The sequence below is a fragment of the Protopterus annectens genome, chromosome 1.part1 (assembly GCF_019279795.1).
Source record: "Protopterus annectens isolate FY-2018-M chromosome 1.part1, PAN1.0, whole genome shotgun sequence".
Taxonomy (NCBI): Eukaryota; Metazoa; Chordata; order Ceratodontiformes; family Protopteridae; genus Protopterus; species Protopterus annectens.
Genome location: NC_056726.1, coordinates 1477990600 through 1478015994, shown reverse-complemented (window position 1 = coordinate 1478015994; position 25395 = coordinate 1477990600). Strand labels below are relative to the sequence as shown.

The 25395-nt window shown below is 45.3% G+C and overlaps 1 protein-coding gene across 1 annotated transcript in view; it reads left to right on the top strand.

Annotated features, from left to right (window-relative positions):
- TXLNA (taxilin alpha) overlaps positions 1-25395 on the top strand; it is a 1198503-nt gene that overhangs the window by 608904 nt on the left and 564204 nt on the right. The window contains exon 6 of the mRNA XM_044082609.1: positions 597-791. Within this exon, the coding sequence (XP_043938544.1) occupies positions 597-791 (195 nt within the window). The remainder of the gene's footprint in view (positions 1-596; positions 792-25395) is intronic.

Below are 25395 nucleotides of genomic sequence, written 5' to 3'. Positions count from 1 at the left end.
AGCTGAGTCAGTTTAGGATGACGAGTCCCATCATATGGATAAGGTATATGGAAAGTAAAGTAACTGCACAGAGATATATGTTTGTGTGACACATCCTTTAGGTGGACAGTTGCATTCAAACCATTTTAAGGTAGTATTTGAATTGTGGCCTGAGCAAGGGAGGACTTTGTGTTATCAGGTAAACTAGAAGGAAGTGAGTGCCATAGTTTTGGGGATGGTACAGAGAAGGTGTTTCCAAAGTAGAGTACTTTTTGTGAGACTGAGAGTCTGTCACAAGCATCTGTACTATTGAATTAAAAACCACAAAATCAGGAGATCGCAGTCTTCTGCCTTGAGTCCTGGAGAGACTTCAGCATTTTGTCCTCCACCCTACATGTACGTTACCAAGTTTAGGATTTGAGGTATTGTAACTGTTACACTGATGAAAAAAGAGATTAATATTTTACTGCATTAACAAATTCATTGTGCAACCAATTTTAAATTAATTTGGTTATTTAATAATGAAGTAGAATTTTGTATGTAGCTTTTGTAAGTTATAGGTAGGAAACTCTGAAAAAGGTTTGCAAAAGTGTAACCAACCTTCTTTACCTATTTAGGAAGAGGGTGTACAGCGAGCCCGAGAAGAAGAGGAAAAGAGAAAGGAGGTCACTTCTCATTTCCAGATGACCTTGAATGACATCCAGGTGCAGATGGAACAGCACAACGAACGGAACTCAAAACTTCGACAAGAAAATGTGGAGTTAGCAGAAAAGCTGAAAAAACTGATTGAGCAGTACGAACTGAGGGAGGAGGTAAGTAAAGCAAGGTAGAGCCGAATGTTTTGGGAGTCCAGTGCCTCTGTTATGAAACCTTACAGCAAACGGTTTTGGGAGTTTCATGCCTTTGTTATAAAACCATGCAGCAGGCTGTTTTGGGAGTTCAGTGCATCTGTTATAAAACCTTACATTAGACAACTTTCTGTACCTGTAATTCTACACCAGTATGACCATTACTTCTCGGAGTAGTACTGATTGGCACGGCCCCAAACTTCCATGCACCAGTATGACTGTTACTTCTTGGAGTAATACTTGACTCTTGCCCTCTCCCCAAACTTCTGGACTATATCATGCGTCATTTCAGTTACGAGTAAAAATAGAATTTGTTTGTTAAAAACTGACCCTCTTGCCTTATCAAGTCTGCTAGTGGGCACATTCATATCATCATCTCTACCTGTAAACCTGTTTTTTTTTTTTGGTTGAATTCTTATGGGAGATATGTGGTGGTATTTAGACAGTTGAAATTTGCCCAGAACATGAAATTTCTCCTCATGATGTTCTTTGTAAGTGCCATAGGATCTTAAACATTCACCTGTGCTACCACCAACTGTGGGATGTTTGCAAGAACATGCACTCCCACTGGAGAAAGCATTGCTGCTCTTGCAGCTGCAGGTGCACATGACAAGATATGAGGAAAGCATTAGAATTAGAAAAGTCCTTAATGGATACCTGGATGATGGGCTCATACAATTGAGACTCACCCTGTAGGGGAACAAATGAGGCTTGATTGTGAAAGAGCTGATGGATCTGTATGCAGTGGGCAGTTTAAAAAAAAAAAAGCTTGTTTAGTAAAAAGTTTTGTAGACCTTGCCAGTTACTCTATGATAATAAAGGAAGATTCTGCCTTATTCTATGAAAGCTGCAACAGTCTAAGCAAGTGAAGTAGGATAGAGCAGTTTTAACTTGGACACACTTTGTAAGTACTGCACGAGTCATACAAAGTGACATTTATGCAGTGTGAGCAATTTGTAGATCATAGTCCCTGTAGTGGTGCCCACACCTTAGCAAACATTACTTGAAATGATGTTCTTCGCAGTCGGTGTTGGCCTGTACTGATTCTTGGACATTCCTGCTGTACAGAAGCCCATGACTGGACAGATTTTGAGTCTTTGCATCATCCCTAGCCTACGGACATCCAACAACCAATGCCTGGATGTCGGTGTATAAGAAGGGTGTCCGACAGTCTTCAGTTCTTTCTAACTCTGAAGCCCACTGCACTTCATGTGTGTCCAGTACACTCTCATTTCATTAGTCTGCTCATGTTTTCAGAGATCCTCTTTTCCTTGCAGTCAGATTAGTACAGTGTTGGAAAACTTTTTGTACTAATTTAATGTTCAAAAAGGTAAACCGTTCCTTGAAGTGTGAGAAGCAAATCCTGTGTAACGATTTTTCACTACTTTTATCTGTTCTTTTTAGGACCCTCGCCACAGTGTCTCTAACTGCCCTGACTGCAAAATTCTGTGCAAAAACTCTCAAACTTAGAGCTGAGGTAGTTGCCCATCCATATGGAGTCATAATCTTCTGCTTCCTTAGAGGCACCACAGTCCTCTGCTACTGCAGGGCCTTTGCAGACTCGGGCATCCACTAGCATCCTGACATTACCGAAAATGCTCCAACTACAGTTGACTACCTAGGTAATTGCTTTTATTTTTTTTTTCCCCTGGCAGCCACCAGAATTAAACTTAACAAGGCCTTACTGTGTCTAAGCATAGGCAATTCAGATCCTGTATCCCAGCTCAAAAAAAAAAGTAATTTCCTTAGTTACACCATGTGACATCCGGCTATATGCCACCAGACTGCCACCAATTAAATGTTATGTCTGGCCAGTACCCAACCGGACTACCAATTAAATTACGCCCCTCACTATCCCAGGTCAGTAACTATGGAGCTTAAATCCTCACTACTGACCCCACAGTTTTCCCGTAAGAGCACAACAGGAACACACTCTGGGACTGGACTGCATACCTCTGTCAACCCCAAATATATTTTCTTATTATACACTTCAGAGCATTGTGCCCCAGTTTAAGACTTCTGATACACTCACACTCAAATTAATTTAGATCACACACATCCATACACTTCTGGGAAAGCCTGACACAAATTTCTAGCTTGTCCCTTCCCCAAAATAATACAGTAATGCTGCCACCAATCAGAGTGTCTTCATGCACTTCTTAAGGAGTGTCCAGTTATGAAAATTGAAAGGCAACGGAATTGTTATTAAATGCTCAACTTCTCTGTCCTTTTTCTCCCTATAGTCCCTGCTGTAAACAAACAGTACAGCATTTCAGATATTTTAAATCGATGGTTTCTCTCCACTAGAACAGTACCTTACCATACTGTGTTGGTTTCACTTTCAAAAAAATTTATCCCGCCCTGGAAAAATCTGCTGCAGTCTCCAGTTCATTAATGTCATCAGGGCCAGTGAATATAGGTAGATGTTTTCATAGTTTCATAGTATAGTACTAGGCTATCTGCCCTGGGGCATTTGTAAGCCTAGCCCAAGTGATGTGGCTTTTGCCACCCCATGAAATGGTACAAAAATGTACAGAATAAATCTAGAATACTGTGCCTCTGTCTAGTAGTGACACAGTGAAGGTCCCCTTATATAATAGAATTAGTTTACTGTGCCCCTGTCTAGCAGTGACACAGATGTGACCCCTGGGGTAAACTTACGATCTCCCATCCACTCAAGATTTCTCTTGAAGAGAGTCAGTGAGGGGCTCTGCCTAATACGAACTGGGATCCTGTTCCAAAGCATGGGAAGCCTCTGGGTTATGAATCTATCCCTCCAGCATGTCCTATTCATACTTGTGCCGAGGTTTAAGTCTTTAGCTCTCGTGGTCCTGATGGATTTGGATTTTTTGAGGTGGAGCATGTCCATCAGATCCTGATTGGACATGGCCTTGTACGTCAGGCAGAGATCACCTCTGAGCAGGCGGTATGCTACTGAATAGAGCTGAAGTTTCTTTAGTCTGGCAGAATAAGACATATGTTGGAGACCCTTGATCCTTTTGGTGAGGTACTTTTGTGGTCTCTCCAGCTGTTGCAAGTGCCGGGTGAGGTACATACCAAATGGGGCATTGTACTCAATCATGGGTCTGATGAGGGAGGAATATAGGGGTACAATGACATCCTTGGATCTGGATGTGAAACCCTTCATGATGAGGTGTGCAAGGTAGAATGTTTTTCTAACCACTTTGGCAACGTGGGTGTCAAATGAGAGGTCGCTGTCTACTTGGCTCCCTAGGTCTCTGATTACTTTTTCCGTACTCAGTGGGTTGCTGTCTATGTGATAATTTGTGGGTACTTTGTTTTTTCCAAAAGGGATGACTATACATTTTTTGGCATTTAGTTTAAGGCCGTGACTACGGCACCAGTTGTCCGTTTCAGTGAGGCCTTTTTGTAGGATGTGTGTATCTGCTGGTGTCTCGACTATGGCGCCTAGTTTGCAGTCATCTGCGAACTTCGTCAGCCACAGCCCTCCCATGTTTGCTTTAACATCTGAGAAATAAATGCCGAACAAGAGGGGTCCCAGGACAGATCCCTGTGGGACACCACTTGTGACTGGCTTTGAGTCTGACATTGCTCCAGCGATTTTAACTTTATGGGTTCTGTCCTTTAGCCAGTTTGCAACCCATCTAGTGACATAAGGGTTTACTTTTAAGCTGTTTAGCTTATCTATGATGCCTGAGTGGGGTGTTGTGTCGAAGGCCTTAGCCAAGTCCAGGTATGCTGTATGGACTGCTTTGCCCTCATCAATGGCTCTAGTGACTGTTTCGAAAAAGTCAACCAGGTTTAAAAGGCAGGATCTGCCCTTTACAAAGCCGAACTGGGTGAGGTCAAGCGTCTGTAGGTCCCCTATGTCTCCGTTTATGAGTTCCATAATGTTTCTTTCCATAGCTTTGCAGACCAGGCTAGTCAAGCTTATGAGGCGGTAGTTTCCAGAGTCTGTAGAGGCACCCCCCTTGTGGAGTGGGACCACTGTTGCTGTACGCCAGTGTTCATCCCGAAGTAAGGCTAAGGTTAAATAGCATTTTTATGTGTGGGTTTAGCTCCTCTTGAAGTTCACGTAACACGCACCCCGGGATACCGTCAGGTCCCATTGATGCTGTGTTTTTTGCTTTGTTTAGGGCGGTTCTCACTTGAGATGACAGGGAGATTACATTCTTCTGGGATAAGTATTTCTTCTTTTGGGGGTGAAGGAGGCGAGAAATTTGCACTGAACCTGTCAGCCAGAATGTTAGCAATATCTGTGGGTTCAGTGTATTTTTTGTTGTTGTAAACCAACTCTGAGCATATCTGAGGGTTTCTGCCCAGGTTTCTAACATAGCTGAAGAAGGCTTTGTGGTTATCTTTAGTGTCCTTAGCGATTTTTCTCTCAAAGTTTGCCTTGGATGTTTTTATGAGAGAACGTAGTTTTCTGCTAATGTTGATCAGAGATGTCTTCCCTTCATGGGATTTCGCTCTGACGTGCAGTAGCTTCCTTCTTTTGTTGTACAATTTGTTTATGGCTGAGGTCCACCAGACAGGACGCTTACATTTGGTGGAGAGGGACTTGGATTTGTTTGGGATTGCATGATCCATGCATTCTTGGAGATGTCCATAGAAAGCATTTGTGAAGGATTCAGCATTGTGGGATGTGGTATCCACTGGCACAGTGGGCTTAAAGGATACCACCTCAGTCTTAAGAAGAGTGATGTCTGCTTTTGAGAAGTTTTTCACTGTGGTCTTTTGTGCTGGGGGTGGAGGTGGGATATGTATATCCAGGGTGATTAGTTTGTGGTCAGATCTCACTAGTGAGGGGTATACTTCCGGTGTGGAGCATTTTGTCCCCATGTTTGTGATGATCAGGTCTAGTATATTATCTCCCCTAGTGGGAGAGGTGACTAGTTGTTCCAGTGCATTTGAATTTATGAATTCCAGGAACCTTTGGGCTAGGGTATTAGGGCTAGAGTGTAATGTACCCAATCTATGTTTGGGTAGTTGAAGTCTCCCAGTATGATGGTATTTTGTGATACATTCATATCCTCCAATGTCTTCAGGAAGGCTGAGTGGGGTTCTTGAGATTGGGAGGGTGGTCTGTAACATGCTACCAGTTGTATAGCAGTTTTGCCTATGGTTAGTTGCACCTGTATGGTCTCTGATGCTTCATGTGTTGCTACTAACCTGGAGGTGTGGGTGTCCTTTATGAGTATGGACACTCCCCCTCCCTTTGTGGTTCGGCCTGGGTTTTGGGGCCGAAAAGCATGATACGCGGTATAGCCTGGTAGCGCTGGGGTGCTCTCAGGAGCCTTGAACCAGGTTTCAGTTACTGCACAGACGTCTATGTTCTCCATGCTGAGGAGTGCATCAAGTGCCTGCATCTTGAGATTTAGACTTCTGGCGTTGAGCAGCATTACCCTTAGTTTTTTTCCATTTTTGTTTTCTAGGGAGGTGGGTTTGTCTTTTGAGCCTTGCCTAAAAAAGGCACTATGGAGGTGGCAAGAGCCTTAGCCAATATCCGGAAGCCCAGTGGTGACAGGTGTAAGCCATCCCTTGCGAAGCAGCGTGGCTTGTCCAACATATCATCCCAGGCAGACAGACATTGGATCCCCTTAGAATGACACCAGTACTTGAGCCAATTGTTAAAGCTGATCATCTTGTCTTTGTATTGTGGTATCATTCTTGGTGAGGGCAAGATGCTGGTCAGGGTCATACCAGCCTGGGCTACATAATCGGAGAGCTCCTCTATGTCTCTTTTCATGTAGTCCAGGGAGGTACGTCTCAGGTCATTCACACCAGCATGGACAATGACGGAGTCATATATGTACTTGCTTTGGAGTGACCTGAGTGCGTGTGTTACGTGGCGGATCCTAGCTCCCGATAGACAGCTCACAGTCTCCTCCTCCATGTTCAGCCTGGTCAGTGGGACATCAGTGTGTCTGACTATGGAGTCACCTATTACTAGTGTATCAGGCAAGGTGTTTGGCCTTAAGGGCTGCGATTGGTTGACACACTGATTTATTGAAGTATGTGTTGCATGTGTTTTGTTTTGAGGTGGTGGATTTTTGGATGTCTGCTTTGGGAGCCTCTGTTGTTTTGGTAAGATGTCCTTCAAGGATGCATCTGCAGTCCTAACAAATGGGTTGTCCTGCCTCAGGCAGCCCTTCGGTCGGCCGGATTCCAAAGTCTGGGTCTGGCCTCGGCTGATGTCGCACTTCACCCGACGTCACTGCTACTGTCGATTGGGTATAAAGGCATCAGCCGATGCCATTTTCCTCAGTCTTTCTTGCCGCGCGGTGCCCGAAGCAGAAGCTGTTCGCAAGTGGCGGTCGGTCAGATCCAGAGATTTCTACTACCGAAGACTTCTAAAAAGCTAAGTACCCCATTGGGGACTCTTTCTTGCCTCAGCCGATGTCAGAAAAAGTAAATAATTGTTTAACTTGTGGGAAACAAATACCTCATAAGGATTTCCACTCTTACTGCCTTCCTTGCTTAGGCCCAGACCACGACGTAGCAGCTTGTCTAGCCTGTGCTTCCTTCAACCGACGAACACTTGGACATCGGTCGGAGTTTGCAGAGGAGTTTTTTGTTCCCGCTTTTGCTTACAAAATGCCGTCGGAGACTCCGACTTCACAATTAGCTAAAAAGCGTAAGGAAAAGGACCGACACTCGCGGTCCGCGGTTTCGGCCGAAACCACGGTTAAGCCAATCGCGAGTGTCTCTGTTTCGGCTGAAACCGAGTCCTCGGTTCTTCCTTCGGCCGAAAGCATTCCTCCTGCAGTCGAGGCCTCACACAGCATGGCTGAATCTGCTACTGAAATTTCTCCTGCTGTAGCAGGCGCCCAGGATTTATCAGCTACTATTCCTTTAGACATATCCACTCCTGCACGTGGAGCTGCTAGGCCCCCTGCATCCATGTCTATCAAGGCTTTCTCTAGGGCTAAAGCAGCTAAGTCTTCTAAGGCCTTGCCTTCTGAAACCCCCACACACAGGCCTAGCTCTAGTTCCCAAATGCTTAGCCTGGCAGAGGATCTCATTTCTTTGATCAGGGGATCCCAACCTCACCCTGACAGGGCCTCTCATCCCCCTCCAGAGAAGAGGCCTAGAGCAGAGCCCCCTGAACCAGTTTCTACAGATTATTCTTCGGATGATTCAGACATCTCAAATCCTCCAGAAGGCCCTTATTCTCCATATGAGGATTCTGACGCAGAAGACTCCATTCCTTCTGCCTCTCCTCCTGAGGAATTTTCTTTTGGGGAAACCTTGCATGCTATGAGGGAACAATTTCAATGGCAGGGCCAGGATTTCTCAGATTCTAGGAAACGGCTCAGGACCTTTTGCATTTGCCACAGCATAGGCCTTTAGCCATTCCTCCAGTACTAACAGTTGTGGATGATGCATTCAATGATGCTTGTACTGCCCCGACTCTCTTCCTCCGGCCCCTGCTAAGCCCGACAGATACTACAGGGTCCCGGACACACATTATCACCTGTATAAGGCTCCTATTGCAGATCCAGAAACTATTTCTCAGGGCCCCAAAGCTGTAGCAACTGCCAAAAACCCCCTCCCCTCTGAAAGAGAATCTAGAGCATTAGAGATGGGGTAAAAAAGTTTATACTTCTGCTACTCTTTTGGCTAGGGCTTTAAACTGTCAATTCCACATGATTCAGTATCAGGAATTTTGTTAGATCAGTTAAATAAAAAACTATCCTCTCCTGAACCTATAGACCGTAAGTCCCTGCAGGATTTGGTACATAACACTCAGCAGGTCAGTAATCATTCCTTGAAATGCGGCTATGATGCACTGGAGGCTTCCTTTAGATCAGCTATGACTGGTACAGTGATCAGAAGGCATGCATGGTTAAAAGAGCAATCCTTACCAGACCATGTAAAGTCAAAGCTCCTAGATGCTCCCATGGAGAAGCACAGTTTGTTTGGTTCCCCTGCACAGCAAGTATTAAAGAAGGTGGAGGAAAAAGCAAAATCTGTCCAAACAGTCAAGGACTTCTTCCAGGTCCAGCCTCCTAGGTTTAGTAGAAATTGGCCTTCGAAGAATTGGTCCTTTCCAGACACCAGAGCACAGAGAGGCAGAAATAGGCGCTCAAGAGGCCGAGGTCAATCCAGAGGTTCCAACAGGGGACGTCAGTGGCAGCCTAACAACCAGAGAGGTACTCCCGCAGATCCGGCTACTACCACTTCCACAGGACAGTCACAGTGACTTGGCTCTGATACCGCCTACCAGGGAACAACTGGAAGCACCCTTAGGCGGAAAGCTAGCCTTATTTTCAGTAAACTGGCATTACATTACAGGAGACAAATGGATTTTACAGACAATAGACAAAGGTTACAGGTTTCACTTCCATACTCTACCAAGGAAGAGAGGAATGCCAAACCTACCACCAAACCAAAAGACAAACGCTCTAGGACAAATCAAACACTTACTAAGGATGAGAGCCATAGAAAAGGTACCGGCTATGGAACAAGGGCAAGGATTTTATTCCAGACTTTTCCTGGTGCCAAGAAAAGAAAATCAATGGAGGCCTATTCTCGACCTGTCCGCTCTCAACACATATCTCATTGTTCCAAAATTCAAAATGCTGACCCTACAGCACCTTCTTCCCATGCTGGGCAAGGAGGCTTGGCTGGTGACTCTAGATCTCAAGGAGGCATACCTGCACATCCCTATTCGACCAGATTGCAGAAGATACCTCAGATTTCTTGCAGGATCAGAGCATTATCAATTCTCAGCATTGCCCTTTGGCTTTTCTACTGCGCCCAGAGTATTCACGAAATGCCTGGCATCAGTAATTGCGCATTGCAGGCTTCAGGGAATTCAAATTTATCCATACCTGGACGACTGCCTGCTACAAGCGGACAACAAGATCAAATTAAGAAAAGATTTGGAAAAGGTCATTCACCTACTGCAGGCCTTGGGATACACAGTCAACATAAAAAAGTCAAGGCTGGTACCATCCCAAAGGATCACATTCTTGGGTGCAGAACTGGACACATCAAATCAAATGGCATTTCTCACAGCAGAAAAGCAAAAGCAACTACCACTCTACTTCAAGGCTTTAACAATGCAGAACCAGCTTACAGCAAGGAAAGTCCTGCAAGCCCTGGGTTACATGGCATCCTGCATAATATTGATCCCACATGCCAGACTGCATATGAGGAAGTTGCAATGGTACCTAAGGAATTTATGGTCTCAGCACAAGCACAGCCTAGAAACCCAAATCCCAATAATTCCATGCCTGAAGCAAGAATTCCAGTGGTGGGCTCAGGCCTGCCAGTTGAACAAAGGACTGCCTTTCCACAGCCCTCACCCAAGCCAGACTATCACCACGGACGCCTCGGACCTCGGCTGGGGGGCACACATGGCAGACAAGTGCATACAAGGCCTATGGACACAAGACCAGCTCAACCTACACATAAATCAAAAAGAGATGCTGGCAGTGAAACAGGCAATTCAGACATTCAGACCGTTTCTTCAACAGGGTCATTTGCTGATAAGGACGGACAACACCACAGTTATGTGGTATATCAACAAGCAGGGAGGCACACATTCATATCCTCTATGCCGGATGGCAATAGACCTGTGGAATGTGGCCCTGAACCTCAACATTCAGCTACAAGCCTTATTCGTGCCAGGAAAAGAAAATATATTAGCAGACACATTAAGCAGAACTACCACAGATGCCCACGAATGGATGCTGCATCCGGACATCTTCAGAACCATTACAGAGAAATGGGGGCTACCAGAAATAGACCTGTTCGCATCCCCACACAACCACCAATTGAGAAAATTCTGCACAAGGACATACCACCCACTTGCTTGGAAGGTGGACTCCCTATCCTTCAGTTGGGAAAACCTAACAGCATATGCATTCCCACCTCTACCTTTGATGCACAAAGTGCTACTGAAGATCAAAGAAGAGCACCCAAGGATCATACTGATAGCTCCAGACTGGCCGAGGCAGCATTGGTACCCGCTTCTGAGAAGTATGTCTCGGACACAGGCATGGCCTCCACCTCTAGTTCCTCTGCTGCTAACACAGAACAACTTCAAGATCCTGCATCCAAACTTGAAAACACTGCAGCTAGCTGCTTGGAATCTTACATGAAACAAAATAACCCAGAACTATCTCAGAGGGTTAAAGACATTATCCTGGAGGCTAGCAGACCCTCCACAAGGAAGACTTACTCAGCAAAATGGAAAAGATACCTCATTTGGAGTGCAGCAAAAGGAGAAAATGTATCATTGGCAAACATAGCTAACATCCTGGAATATTTAGCAGAACTTTTCCACAATGGCCTGTTTTACTCCTCCATCAAGATTCATGCATCAGCAATTTCAGCAGAATACAACATGGATCCTCCAGTCTTCTCTCATCCTCTACTCAGGCAGTTTCTGAGAGGAATTAAAAATGTAAAGCCTCCAAGGAAGCCACCTCTGCCTACATGGGACCTGAACTTTGTGCTGGAAAAGTTAACACTTCCCTCTTTTGAACCAGCAGCAACAGCAGAATTACAGTTCTTATCTTGGAAAACTGCTTTCCTGCTTGCAATCACTTCAGCAAGAAGGGTTTCTGAATTACAGGCATTAATGGCAGTACAGCCCTTCCTTATCTTTCATCAGAATAGAGTGTCCTTGAGAACTAACCCTACTTTTATGCCAAAGGTGGTCTCCAGGGTATCATTGAACCAAGCTATCCACCTACCAACATTCTTCCCCAACCCACAGAACAGGGGGGAAAGACTGCTGCACACCTTGGATGTACACAGACAATTGCGCTACTACCTGGACAGAACCAAGAGCAATAGAAAAACTGACCAGCTTCTGGTAGCATATGCAGCAGGAATGGAAGGAAAAGCAATTTCAAAACAGACAATCTCAAAATGGATAGGAAATTGCATTAGATTTTGTTACTCCTTTCATGGGAAGACAACTCCAGAAAACATCAGACCTCACTCCACAAGGGCTACAGCCACTACTACAGCTTTCTTACGAGGAGTGGCTACCAAAGACATTTTAGAGGCTGCTATTTGGAGCTCCGTGCATACATTTGCCAAGCATTATAATCTGCCTTTATACTCCAGATCCCGAGCAGGTTTTGCCACTGCTGTTTTGCAAGGGATCTTAACTACACCATAATCTTCTTAGTGCCTCCTCCCCCAGTTTGGCTATGGTATTCTACCCATTTGTTAGGACTGCAGATGCATCCTTGAAGGACATAGTACAGTTTTGTACCTACCATAAATGTAGATGTCCGAGAGGAATGCATCTGCTGTCAGGATTACCCGCCCTCCTTCCCCTCTGTGGTACTCCTAGGGTATTTGCCCATCTTGTAGCTAGCTGGGGGAATCTATTATGGTGTATTTGTTTGTATATATGTACATACATGTTTATTTGTTGTTTGCCCTCTACTATTTGGAATCATTTGCATTTATCCAAATTTAGCCTTCCTAGAGGGCACCTGGCATCTGGGGCAAGAAACACTGAGGAAAATGGCGTCGGCTGATGCCTTTATACCCAATCGACAGTAGCAGTGACGTCGGGTGAAGTGCGACATCAGCCGAGGCCAGACCCAGACTTTGGAATCCGGCCGACCGAAGGGCTGCCTGAGGCAGGACAACCCATTTGTTAGGACTGCAGATGCATTCCTCTCGGACATCTACATTTATGGTAGGTACAAAACTGTACTTTTTATATTAGAGCCTCCGAGTATGTTTGTGTTTTTATGTGTTTGGTTTGCAGTTGTGGTAGGTCTATGTGGGACTGGGATTGTTGTGTGTGTGGTTGCCATCTCCTCCTGTCTGGTCATGCCAGCCCTGAGTTGAGAGAGTTCAGCCTCCAGTTTGGCTATATAGTTGCATCTCTCACATGTATTTGTGTTTGTTGGGAGGAGTAGAGGGTTGTCTGTGTACATGAGACAATTGTAGCATTGTCTCAAGATGCCCAGATTGACCAGCTGAACTGGAGACGGCGCCAGTAATCTACCACTCGACATGCTAGAACAGTATAAGGGAGTGGTGTACCTTTAAGGGAAGTGGGTATTCACAGGGGTGGTAAGTAGATGTAGTGCTTTACTTAGCGAGAGTGCTTACTTAGTAGAGAAGTATTGAGAACAAGTGCTAGGCTTATAATACAGTGAGTAGTCTGGTTATACTAAGAGTAGAGCTTCCTTAAGGGAAAATTTGAAGAACAGACTTGGCGGGCCAGAAAAGTTTTAACCTTGTTTAACCGGCGCTGCTATGCGCATCCAGCATAAGCGTGGATTTTAAACAGTGAACTACAAAAGAGCTGGAAATGGTCCCAAACAACCAATTACTACAGCTTCTTGTGCTGAGGTCACTTCCCCCAAGGACAGGTAGGCTGCTCAAGGCTCCCCACTCCCACTGGTGAGCAAAGAAACTTCCTTCTATCCAAGTAAGGTAATGAACAACACAGGGACTACACCACAGCCCAGAATACAGCAATGCCTGTAAACTGGTCTAAACTAGTCGAGGAAGGCGGGAAAACAAGGATTATTTTTTTGTTTTTTTGGTAGAAACACACAGAAAATGCAGAAACAGTGATAAGTTAGTTACACAGGCTAGCACACTTTAGTGGGCAGCCTCCACAGTTAAATTAAACAAACAAGCAAACTTTCGATCAAATTCGACTAAAATGTAACTTTAAGTGCAGATTTTAAAATAATGCAGCAATCAGTTAAAAAAAAGTTCAGGCTAGTTCAAGGTAAGCTACAGAAGCTATTTCAAGTGAAAAAAAAGCAAAGATACTTAAATCCAGAAGGTAGTCGCTTTTCTGAGTTCCCTGCTGTTAGGACCACTCTGTAAACACACGTGGAGCTTCTCTGAGCAGTATCATCGTGTTACACTGCTGCAGTCATTACATTAGGGTTATCCTGCCATCAGGCGGTTCCCCAGTCGGCCTGAGTTCCAAAGTCTTGGTCCGGCGTCGGTTGCTGTCGCCTCCTCCCTGAAGTCAGTGCGACAGGGGTATATAAGATGCAGCCAACGCCATTTTCTTCAGTCTTTCTTGCCACACGGTGCCCGAAGCAAAAGCAGTTTGCAAGTGCCGGTCGGCCGACTTCTGAGATTTTCATTCCGAATCCAGAACCGAAGTCTTCTACAAAGCTAAGTACCCCATTGGGGAAACTTTTTCTTGCCTCAGACCGATGTCAGTAAAAGTTAACTGTATTTCTTGTGGGAAGCAAATACCTCATAAGGATTTCCATTCCTATTGTATCCCATGCCTAGGCCCAGACCACAACGTCACTGGTTGTCGGTTTTGTGCTAGGTTTAACAAGCGGTTTGATTTTGCCCGACATTATTTTGGCAGAAAATTCAATTACACCATGCCGTTGGAACTTCCGACGACCGGAATACATAAAAGCGCAAAGACAAGGACAGGCATCCGAGGCCCAAAACTGATGGCGAGGCCTCTTCTAGGCTGGTCACCGGTTCTCCAGTTTTCAGCGAAGTGCCTTGGCAGCCCCTGACGTTCACTTCTGCAGAACCACAGGCCGCCTCCGACTCCCACGTGGAGCTGGCTGGGCCTTCAGGCGCACAACTTTTTCAGCCTACCGAAACTAATCCTTCAGAGGGAACCGAAGTAGCTGAGCAATCCACAGCTTCAGAGGGTATTTTCAGACCTACTCAGTTAAGCATTACACCCTCTAAGTCTAAGCCTTCCTTAAAAACAAAGAAACAAATACAGCATTCTCCAGGACAGGCCTCCATGCCTAAGAAACAAATGCTCAAAATGGCCGAAGACCTAATCACCCTGATCAGGGGGTCCCATCCCCTTCCTGATAAAAGGCCCAGACAGGATGTAGACTATGACTCATCCGACCAGGTGTCCATTTCTTCAGATTCATCCTCAGACCTAGGATATTCTTTACCCCCTTATGAGGATTCTGATGCTGAGGAATCAATTCCAGCAGCCTCTCCACCTGAGGACTACTCCTTTGGGGAAACCTTACATACCATGAGGAGCATTTCCATTGGGAAGGCCAGGATTACTCGGAATCCAAGAAAAGGCTCAGAGACTTCCTTTTATTACCTCAGCACAGACCCCTTGCTATTCCGCCAGTGTTAGATATTGTGGATGATGTGTATACTGAATCCAGATTAAATCCTGACTCCTTACCTCCAGCCCCAGTTAAACCTGACAGATATTACAGAATCCCTGACTCTCACAAATTTCTGTATAAAAGCCCTGTCGCTGACCCTGAAACTATTTCTCAGGGACCCAAAGGGATTAAGGCCTCATCAGCAAAAAACCCAGTTCCCTCTGACAGAGATTGCAGAGCATTAGACAGATGGGGAAAGAAAGTATATACGTCTGCAACTTTAGCAATGAGAGCCTCAAATTGCCAGTTTCACATGCTAAAATATCAGCAAGTTTTGATATCTCAGTTGAAACAAAAAATGCTTCCAGATTCAGATCCTCCTAATTTTAAAGAAATGCAGGATTTATTGCATGCAGCTGAACAAGTGGGAAAACATACTTTGCAATGTGGTTTTGATTCTTTAGAGGCCTCCTGTAGAGCAGCAGTTACAGGCTCTGTCATTAGAAGACATGCTTGGTTAAAAGAACATACGTTACCAGATCATGTTAAAGCAGAATTATTGGATGCACCTTTGCAGCGGGATGTGTTATTTGGAGTTAAGGCAGAAGAGGTATTAAAGAAGATGGGAGGATAAGGCGAAATAACGGTGAAGGATTTCTTACAGGTTCAGCCTCCTCGATTTAGCAGAAATTGGCCAACAAAGAATTGGTCCTTTCCAGTCACAGACAGACCTCAAAGGGGCAGATGCAGACGTCCAAGAGGTAGAGGTCAACCACAAGGTCCTTACAGGCCTCGACAATGGGATGCACCAGGCCAGAAAGAAGGGGAAGACAGGCCACAACCATATAAAAAGCAGCCTCAATAACTTCCCACTACAGCTGCCAAACAGCTCTCTCTTGGCAGCCCCCTTAGGAGGAAAACTGGCACTTTTCTATCACAATTGGCATTGGATCACCAAAGTCAAATGGGTTCTCAACATTGTATCTCAAGGTTACAGGTTCCACTTCCACACACTGCCAAGGTTAAAAGGAATGCCACATGTGCCACCAAATCAGTGGGCAGAGGCTCAAAAACAAATTACAGCACTCTTGGACATGAGAGCTATTCAAAAGGTACCACCACAAGAGCAAGGACAAGGATTTTACTCAAGACTCTTTCTGGTTCCCAGAAAGGACAAAGCCTGGAGACCCATTCTGGATCTTTCTTCTCTAAACACTTACCTGGATGTTACGAAATTCAAAATGTTGACACTACAGCAGCTTCTTCCCATGCTGGGCAAGAAAGCTTGGCTCGTGACCTTGGACCTCAAGGAGGCATACCTGCATGTCCCTATCAGACAAAACTGCAGAAGATACCTCAGATTCATAGCTGGTTCAATGCACTATCAATTCTCTGCACTGCCCTTTGGATTATCTACTGCGCCCAGGGTCTTCACAAAGTGCCTGGCACCAGTAATTGCATTTTGCAGACAGAAAGGAATTCAAATTTATCCATACCTGGACGACTGCCTCATTCAAGCAGAGAGCAAGGACATTCTTCTAAAGCATATGGCGTTCGTAAAAAAGTTAAGTTGCCTGGGGTACACAGTAAACGAAAAGAAATCAAAACTAGTGCCCTCACAAGAGATAATATTCCTGGGTGCCAACTTGAACACAACGGCCCAGATGGCTTATCTCACGCCAGACCAGCGAGGACAACTGACTCATTACTTTCAATTGATGGCAACAAAGACCCAACTCCCTGCAAGAAAACTTCTGCAGGCCTTGGGTTACATGGCATCTTGCATACTACTAATTCTATATGCCAGACTGCATATGAGGAAACTACAGTGGTACTTAGAGTGTATGGTCTCAACACTGTCAAAGTTTGGAAACAGTTATACCACTAATTCCTTGCCTTCAACAGGGGTTTCGATGGTGGGCTCAAGCTTGTCACCTCAACAAGGGACAGCCTTTTACTCAACCCACAACCAGGCAAACACTGACAACAGATGCATCGGATTATGCCTGGGAGCACACATGGCAGGAAAATGTATTCAGGGCGAGTGGCCTGCAGAACAAAGGCATCTTCACATCAATCAAAAAGAGATGCTAGCTGTACAAAATGCCCTTATAGCTTTCAAGGACCTGCTGCATCCAGGACAACCAAGGGGTGGCGAAAGCCACACACACTGTGACTAGGTTTATAAATGCCCTAGGGCAGATAGCCTAGTATGAACCTATGAACTATTACTAAAGACAGACAACACCACAGTTATGTGGTACATAAGCAAGGGGGCACACACTCCTACCCCCTCTGCAGACAAGCCATGACCTTGTGGAACACAGCTCTAGACTACCAAGTTTATCTGCAAGCACAATTCCTGCCAGGAGAGAAAAACACACTGGCAGACTACTTAAGCAGAAACATCATGGATCCCCATGAATGGGAATTGAATCCACAAATATTCAGAATGATAACACAGAAATGGTGGAGCCTGGACGTAGATCTGTTTGCATCCCCAATGAACTGCCAGCTACAGAAATTCTGCACAAGGAGTTACCATCCACAAGCATGGAAAGTGGATACCCACTCATTCAGCTGGAAAAACCTACAAGTATACGCTTTCCCACCTCTACCTCTCCTTCCAAAGGTACTCATAAAAGCCAGGCAAGAAGAGCCAAAGATGATCCTGATTGCACCAGACTGGCCACGCCAGCACTGGTACCCAATCTTAAAGAACTTAGCACAAGAACCACCCTGGATTTTGCCTCAAATCCCACATTTGCTGACTCAGCACAACAATCAGATACTTCACAGCCAGCTAAAGACCTTAAACCTAGCTGCATGGAAAATTCCTTTGTCAAGCAAGCGATGCCTCTCTCCAAAGCTGTTATGGATGTCATTCTGGAGGCCAGAAGGCCTAGTACCAGGAAAGCCTATTCGGATAAATGGAAGAGATTCTTTGCCTGGAACCAAGCTCACAGCCTTGACCCTCTTGTCCCAAACATTCCTCAGATACTACAGTATTTAACTGAGATGCTGGACAAGGGCCTCTCCTTTTCATCCATCAAGATCCACGCCTCTGCCATTTCTGCTCATTACAACACGGATTTATCAATTTTCTCTAATCCTTTGCTAAAACAGTACCTCAGAGGGGCTAAAAACATAAGACCGCCCCGTAGAGCACCTACTCCAACTTGGGACCTCAACTTTGTTTTGGAAAAATTAACTTTACCTCCTTTTGAGCCAGCTAACACAGCAGAATTAAAATATATCTCTTGGGAAACTGCTCTGCTACTGGCAATAACATCAGCACGAAGAGTTTCAGAATTACAGGCACTAATGGCAGTGGAACCTTTCCTCATTTTCCACCAGGACAGGGTGTCTTTAAGAACTAACTCTACGTTTATGCCAAAGGTAGTATCAAGTGTGGCTCTAAACCAAACTATTCACTTGCCAACTTTTTATCCAAAACCACAGAATAAAGGGGAGAGACTACTGCATTCTTTGGACATTCACAGGCAGTTACGCTTCTACTTGGGCAAAACCAAAGCTTTCAGAAACTCTGAGCAATTATTGGTAGCATATGCTGCAGGAGCACAGGGAAAAGCCATTTCAAAACAAACTATTTCAAAATGGATGGGACATTGTATACGATGTCCTTCAAGGATGCATCTGCAGTCCTAACAAATGGGTTGTCCTGGCCTCAGGCAGCCCTTCGGTCGGCCGGATTCCAAAGTCGAGGTCTGGCCTCGGCTGATGTCGCACTTCACCCGACGTCATAGCTGCAGATGTTCTTCGTCTTCCATTGCTGCAGTCCTGACTATTGGGTATAGTCCGCGTCCAGTCGGCCCGAATACCAGAGTATAAGGCTGACGTCGGTCAGGGCGCATTAGACTGACGTCAGTACGTCAGGGTACTAATGCGCATGACCGACGTCATATCCTCTGTCTTTTTTGCCGCATGGTCCGATGCAGAAGCAGTTTTGCGAGTGCAGGTTGGCGTTCTGAAATATTTCGAACCGGAGTTTCAGACCGAAACAGAGTTGGCTAAGTACCCGTTGGGGAACATTTTGGTTTTTCTTGCCTCAGTATTTTACGGATGTCAGAAAAAGTGAATAACTGTATTTCTTGTGGGAAACAGATACCTCATAGGGATTATCATACCTTGTGTATACCTTGTTTAGGGCCTGAGCACGACGTTGTTGGTTGCCGCTCTTGTGCTAGGTTTAACAAACGCACTATTAAGAGGAGGTTAGACTGTGCCAGGTTAGTGTTTGGGAAGCGTTGCAATTATAAAATGCCGTCGGATGCTCCGGCGCCCGCTTCCTCCAAGAAGCGCAAGGATAAAACAGTGAAGCCTAGGGTTGATGAACCGGCAGTCCCGGACGTCGGTTCTTTAGAAGGCTCAGTGGAGCGGAGGTTTTGCCAGGAGTTTCCATGGAGTCCCAGGCTGAAACTATACTATTACAGGATGTGCCCTCTCAGGAGGTAGGCCAGGCTGAGTGGGCTTCTCAGGTGACTGTTCTTCCCTCTCTTCCCAAGGTAGTTAGAGCCTCTCCTTCTGTTGCCAAAACTTCTTTGAGAGGTAGGCCTAGTTCAGCTTCAGTGGGGCTTCTCCTAGCATTTCGGGTTCTGTACCTAAGAAACATATGCTTAAAATGGCAGAGGATTTGATTACTATGATTAGAGGTTCTATGCCCCGCCTGATAAGAGGCCTAGGGTGGAACCGAGTTTGATAGTTTTGAACAGTGTTCAGAGGCTTCAGAATCTTCTGTGGAAGATATGCAGGAGTATCCTACTTATTCTGATTCTGATGTGGATGATTCCACTCCTACAGCTTCTCCGCCTGAGGATTTCTCATTTTCAGAGACTCTGCATTCCATGAGGGAGCACTTTAAATGGGAAGGCCAGGATTACTCTGATTCAGGAAAAGGCTTAGGGAATTCTTGTTTTACCCCAGCATAGGCCTTTAGCTATTCCTCCTGTGTTGAATGTGGTGGAAGATGTTTTTGCAGAGGCTTCCCTGAACCCTGACTCTTTGCCTCCTGCTCCTGTTAAGCCTGATAGGTATTATAGGGTGCCGAAGCTCATAAATATTTGTTTGAGTCCTAGGCGGACCCAGAAACAATTTCTCAAGGGCCTAAAGGTGTTAAGGCTTCTGTGGTTAAAAATCCTGTTCCCACTGATAAAGAGGCAAGGGCTTTGGATAGGTGGGGAAAGAAAGTGTATACTTCTTCCACTCTAGCCATGAGAGCATTGAATTGTCAGTTTCACATGCTAAAATATCAGAATTATCTCCTTTCACAATTGAAATCTAAGGTGGATGCTTTGGCGGAAGGTATTGAGTGTAAAGAGTTGCTGGATTTGGTTCATGTGTCTGAACAAGTGGGTAAGCATTCTTTGCAATGTGGTTTTGATGCTGTACAGGCCTCCTCGAGGGTGGCTGCTACCAGTTCTGTTCTTAGCAGGCATGCCTGGTTGAAGGATCAGAATTTAGCTGAGCATGTTAAGACAAGGATTTTGGATGCTCCTTTACAGTCTGATGTGTTGTTTGGATCGCCTGTGGAAGCAGTTTTAAAGAAAATGGAGGACAAAGCTAAGTCTATGCAAACTGTTAAAGATTTTTGCAGGTGCAGCCACCAAAGTTTAGTAGAAATTGGCCTGCTAAGGGGTGGACATATCCTGCTTATGATTCCCAGTCTAGGGGTAGGTCTAGACGTGGTAGGGGCAGGGCTCAAGGTTCTTTTAGGTCTAGACAAGGGAGTTCACCTGCTCAGACTTCTGGTGAGGGCAGGGGTCAGTCCTTTCGTAAACAGACCCAATGACCTGTCTTTTCAGCTGCCAGCAGATTCCTGTCTGGCAGCTCCTTTGGGAGGAAGACTGTCTCTTTTCAAAGAAAATTGGGATTTAATTACTCAAGACAAATGGGTGCTGGATATCATTCACCACGGTTACAGATTTTATTTCCATACAATGCCCCTTTCAAAGGCATGCCAGACGTTCCTCCTCCACAAAGAAAAGAGGCTCACAAGCAAGTTTCTCAGTTACTTCAGATAGGGGCCATTCAGCCAGTCCCTGTATCAGAAAGGGGCCTAGGATTTTATTCTCGCCTGTTCCTTGTACCAAAGAAGGGGAACACGTGGAGACCAATTTTGGATTTATCTCTCCTCAACACGTTTTTGGACATTCCCAAGTTCAAGATGTTGACGTTACAACAGCTTTTACCTCTGCTGGGCAAAGATCACTGGATGGTAACTTTAGATCTCAAGGAAGCTTACCTTCATGTGCCTATAAGGCTAAGTTGCAGGAAGTATCTGCGGTTTCGAGCTGGAAATTCTCATTATCAGTTCTCTGCATTGCCCTTTGGCTTATCTACTGCCCAGAGTATTCACAAAGGTTCTGGCTCCAGTGATAGCTTACTTCAGGCTTCAAGGAATTCAAATCTATCCTTACTTGGGCGACTGCCTGATTCTGGCTCAAGAAAAGGAAGACCTTCTACAGCATCTGGAATATGTTATAGCAGTGCTAAGATGCCTAGGGTATTCTGTGAGCGAAATAAAGTCCAGTCTAGTACCCTCTCAGGACATGTGCTTTCTGGGTGTGAGACTGAATACAGCAGCCCAGATGGCCTTTTAACCCCGGACAAACAAAAGAGTCTGTCACTTTACTTCCATCAACTATCTCATCAGTCCGTGCTGACTGCAAGGACAGTCCTTCAAGCATTAGGGTTTATGGCATCTTGTATTCTGGTGCTTCCCAATGCCAAACTGCATATGAGGAAGCTACAGTGGTATCTCAAAAATGTATGGACACAGCACTGCCAGGATTTGGACACTGTCATTCAAATAATACCTTGCCTTGAAAAGAATTCTTGTGGTGGGCTCAGGAATGTCACCTAAACAAGGGACTCTCTGTGACCCGGCCAGAGGCAAGTCAGATCTTAACGACAGATGCCTCGGACCTTGCTTGGGGAGCTCATCTAAATGGAAAGTGGATACAAGACAAGTGGCCTGCCAGACTACAGCATCTACATATCAACATGAAGGAGATGTTAGCAGTCCAGTTTGCATTAATGGCTTTCAAGGAGTTACTTCTTCTAGGGCAGGTGTTGATTCTAACAGACAACACAACTGTCATGTGGTACATCAACAAGCAAGGGGAACACATTCTTATCCTCTATGCAGGCAAGCAATGATTTTATGGGAGACTGCGCTAAGCTTGCAACTAACTCTTCAGGCAAGGTTTCTGCCAGGAGCACAGAACTCCTTAGCAGATGTGTTAAGCAGACAAATCATGGATCCCCACGAGTGGAAACTGGATCTTCATGTATTTCAGAAACTGACAGTGTCATGGGGAACTCCAGACATAGATCTGTTCGCTTCTCCACTAAACCACCAGCTGCCAAAGTATTGCACAAAGGGTTTCATCACACAGCTTGGAAAGTGGATGCTCTGTCTTTCAGTTGGAAAAACCTTCATGTGTATGCCTTTCCACCTCTGCCTCTTCTTCCAAAGGTGCTATTAAAGGTCAGACAAGACAGGCCAAGGATGATTTTGATAGCTCCAGATTGGCCTCGGCAACACTGGTACCCACTACTACGAGTCTGGTACAGAAGCCTCCATGGCCTTTACCTCTGATTCCTCATCTGTTATCTCAGAAGGACGGTCATCTGCTCAATGTCAAGCTTCATTCTCTTCATCTAACAGCCTGGCATATTCTGTGTTGAAACACAACAGGTCTCAACTTCCTCAACAAGTTTTAAATGTGATTATGGAAGCTAGAAGACCTAGTACAAGGAGAGTGTGCAGAAAAATGGAAGAGATTTTTATTTTGGAGTACAGCAAAGAATTTGGAGATTTCTGAGCCTAATTTGAGTGTGGCTCTTCAATATCTTACTGAGTTATTGGACAAAGGTTTGTCCTTCTCTTCCATTAAGATTCATGCTGCAGCAATTTCAGCTCACTATGATTGTGACCCACCTTTGTTTTCGCATCCTTTGTTCAAGCAGTTTCTTAGAGGGGCAAAGAATATAAGACCCCCGCGTAGAGCTCCTACTCCTGCTTGGGATCTCAATTTTGTGTTGGAAAAACTTACTCTACAACCTTTTGAGCCTGCAGCTACTGCTGAATTGAAATACTTGTCATGGAAGACTGCTTTTCTGTTGGCTATTACTTCTGCAAGAAGGGTGTCTGAGTTGCAGGCCCTTATGGCAGTAGAGCCCTTTTGATTTTCCATAAGGATAGGGTATCATTACGTACTAATCCTTCCTTTATGCCTAAGGTGGTTTCTAGTGTGGCTTTAAACCAAACTATTCATTTGCCTACGTTTTATGCAGACCCTCAAAATAAAGGGGAAAAGATTTTGCACACTTTAGATGTACACAGGCAATTGCGTTATTATTTAAGCAGAACTAAGGATTTTAGGCAGTCCCAGCAGTTGTTTGTTTCTTTTGCTTTGAGTTCACAGGGCAAGCCTGTGTCAAAACAAACTATTTCTAGGTGGATTGGCTTTTGCATTGCATTTTGTTATTCCCATCATGGCAAGGAGATTCCAGCTGGGATTAGGCCTCATTCCACTAGGGCTACTGCCACTTCAACAGCATTTCTAAGGGGTGGCAACTAAGGATATTTTGGAAGCAGCTACTTGGAGTTCAGTGCATACTTTCTCTAAGCATTATCACCTTCCTATCTACTCTAAGTCTAGGGCTGGTTTTGCCACAGCTGTTTTGCAAGGCATGTTGTCTGCTCCTACTTCTTTATGATTTGCCAGCCTCCCTTACCTCTGCTTTGGGATTCTACCCAATAGTCAGGACTGCAGCAATGGAAGACAAAGAACATAGTACAGTTTTGTACCTACCATAAATGTAGATGTTCGAGGATTCCATTGCTGCAGTCCAATTTAACCTCCCTCCTTCCCCTCTGTATTTAGGGGTGGTTGTGTAGGTGAGTTTACATGCTTATATTTTTGTATATATTGTTGTATATATTGTACATGTTTTTGGTGCAGGTTTTTTGGGACTTGTCTTTTTAAGGTCTTCTGACATCTGGGGCAAGAAAAGACTGAGGATATGACGTCGGTCATGCGCATTAGTACCCTGACGTACTGACGTCAGTCTAATGCGCCCTGACCGACGTCAGCCTTATACTCTGGTATTCGGGCCGACTGGACGCGGACTATACCCAATAGTCAGGACTGCAGCAATGGAATCCTCGAACATCTACATTTATGGTAGGTACAAAACTGTACTTTCAGCTGGTATAAAGGCATCAGCCGACGCCATTTTCCTCAGTCTTTCTTGCCGCGTGGCGCCCGAAGCAGAAGCTGTTCGCAAGTGCCGGTCGGTCAGAACCAGAGATACCGAAGACTTCTAAAAAGCTAAGTACCCCGTTGGGACTCTTTCTTGCCTCAGCCGATGTCAGAAAAAGTGAATAACTGTTTAACTTGTGGGAAACAAATACCTCATAAAGATTTCCACTCTTACTGCCTACCTTGTTTAGGCCCAGACCACGACGTAGCAGCCTGTCTAGCCTGTGCTTCTTTCAACCGACGGACACTTAGACGTCGGTCGGAATTTGCTGAGGAGTTTTTCGGCTCCGCTTTTGCTTACAACATGCCGTCGAAACTCCGACTTCACAATTAGTTAAAAAGCGCAAGGAAAAGGACCGACACTCGCGGTCCGCGGTTTCGGCCGAAACCGCGGTTAAGTCAACCGCAAGTGTCTCGGTTTCGGCTGAAACCGAGCCCTCGGTTCTTCCTTCGGCCGAAAGCTTGCCTCCCACCGAGGCCTCATCCAGCATGGCTGAATCTGCTACTGAAATTCCACCTGCTCTTACAGGTTCACAGGATTTATCTGATACTATCCCTTTAGATATATCCACTCCTGCACGTGGAGCTGCTAGGCCCCCTGCATCCATGTCGATTAAGGCTTTTGCCAGGGCTAAAGCAGCAAAATCAACCAAGACTGTGCCTACTAAGACCCCCTCACAGGCCTAGCTCTAGTACTCAAATGCTTAGTCTAGCAGAGGATCTCATTTCTTTGATCAGGGGATCCCAACCTCACCCTGACAGGGCCTCTCACCCACATCCAGAGAAGAGGCCTAGAGCAGAGCCCCCTGAGCCAGTTTCTTCAGATTACTCTTGTGATGATTCAGAAAATACAAACCCTCCAGAAGGCCCTTATTCTCCTTATGAGGACTCTGATGCAGAAGACTCCATTCCTTCTGCCTCTCCGCCTGAGGAATTTTCTTTTGGGGAAACCTTGCATGCTATGAGGGAACAATTTCAATGGCAGGGCCAGGATTTTTCAGACTCTAGGAAAAGGCTTAGGACCTTTTTGCATTTGCCACAGCATAGGCTTTTAGCCATTCCTCCAGTACTTACTGTTGTGGATGATGCATTTAATGATGCTTGTACTGCCCCTGATTCACTTCCTCCGGCCCCTGCTAAGCCCTACAGGTACTACAGGGTTCCGGACACACATTATCATTTGTATAAGGCTCCTTTTGCAGATCCTGAAACTATTTCACAGGGACCCAA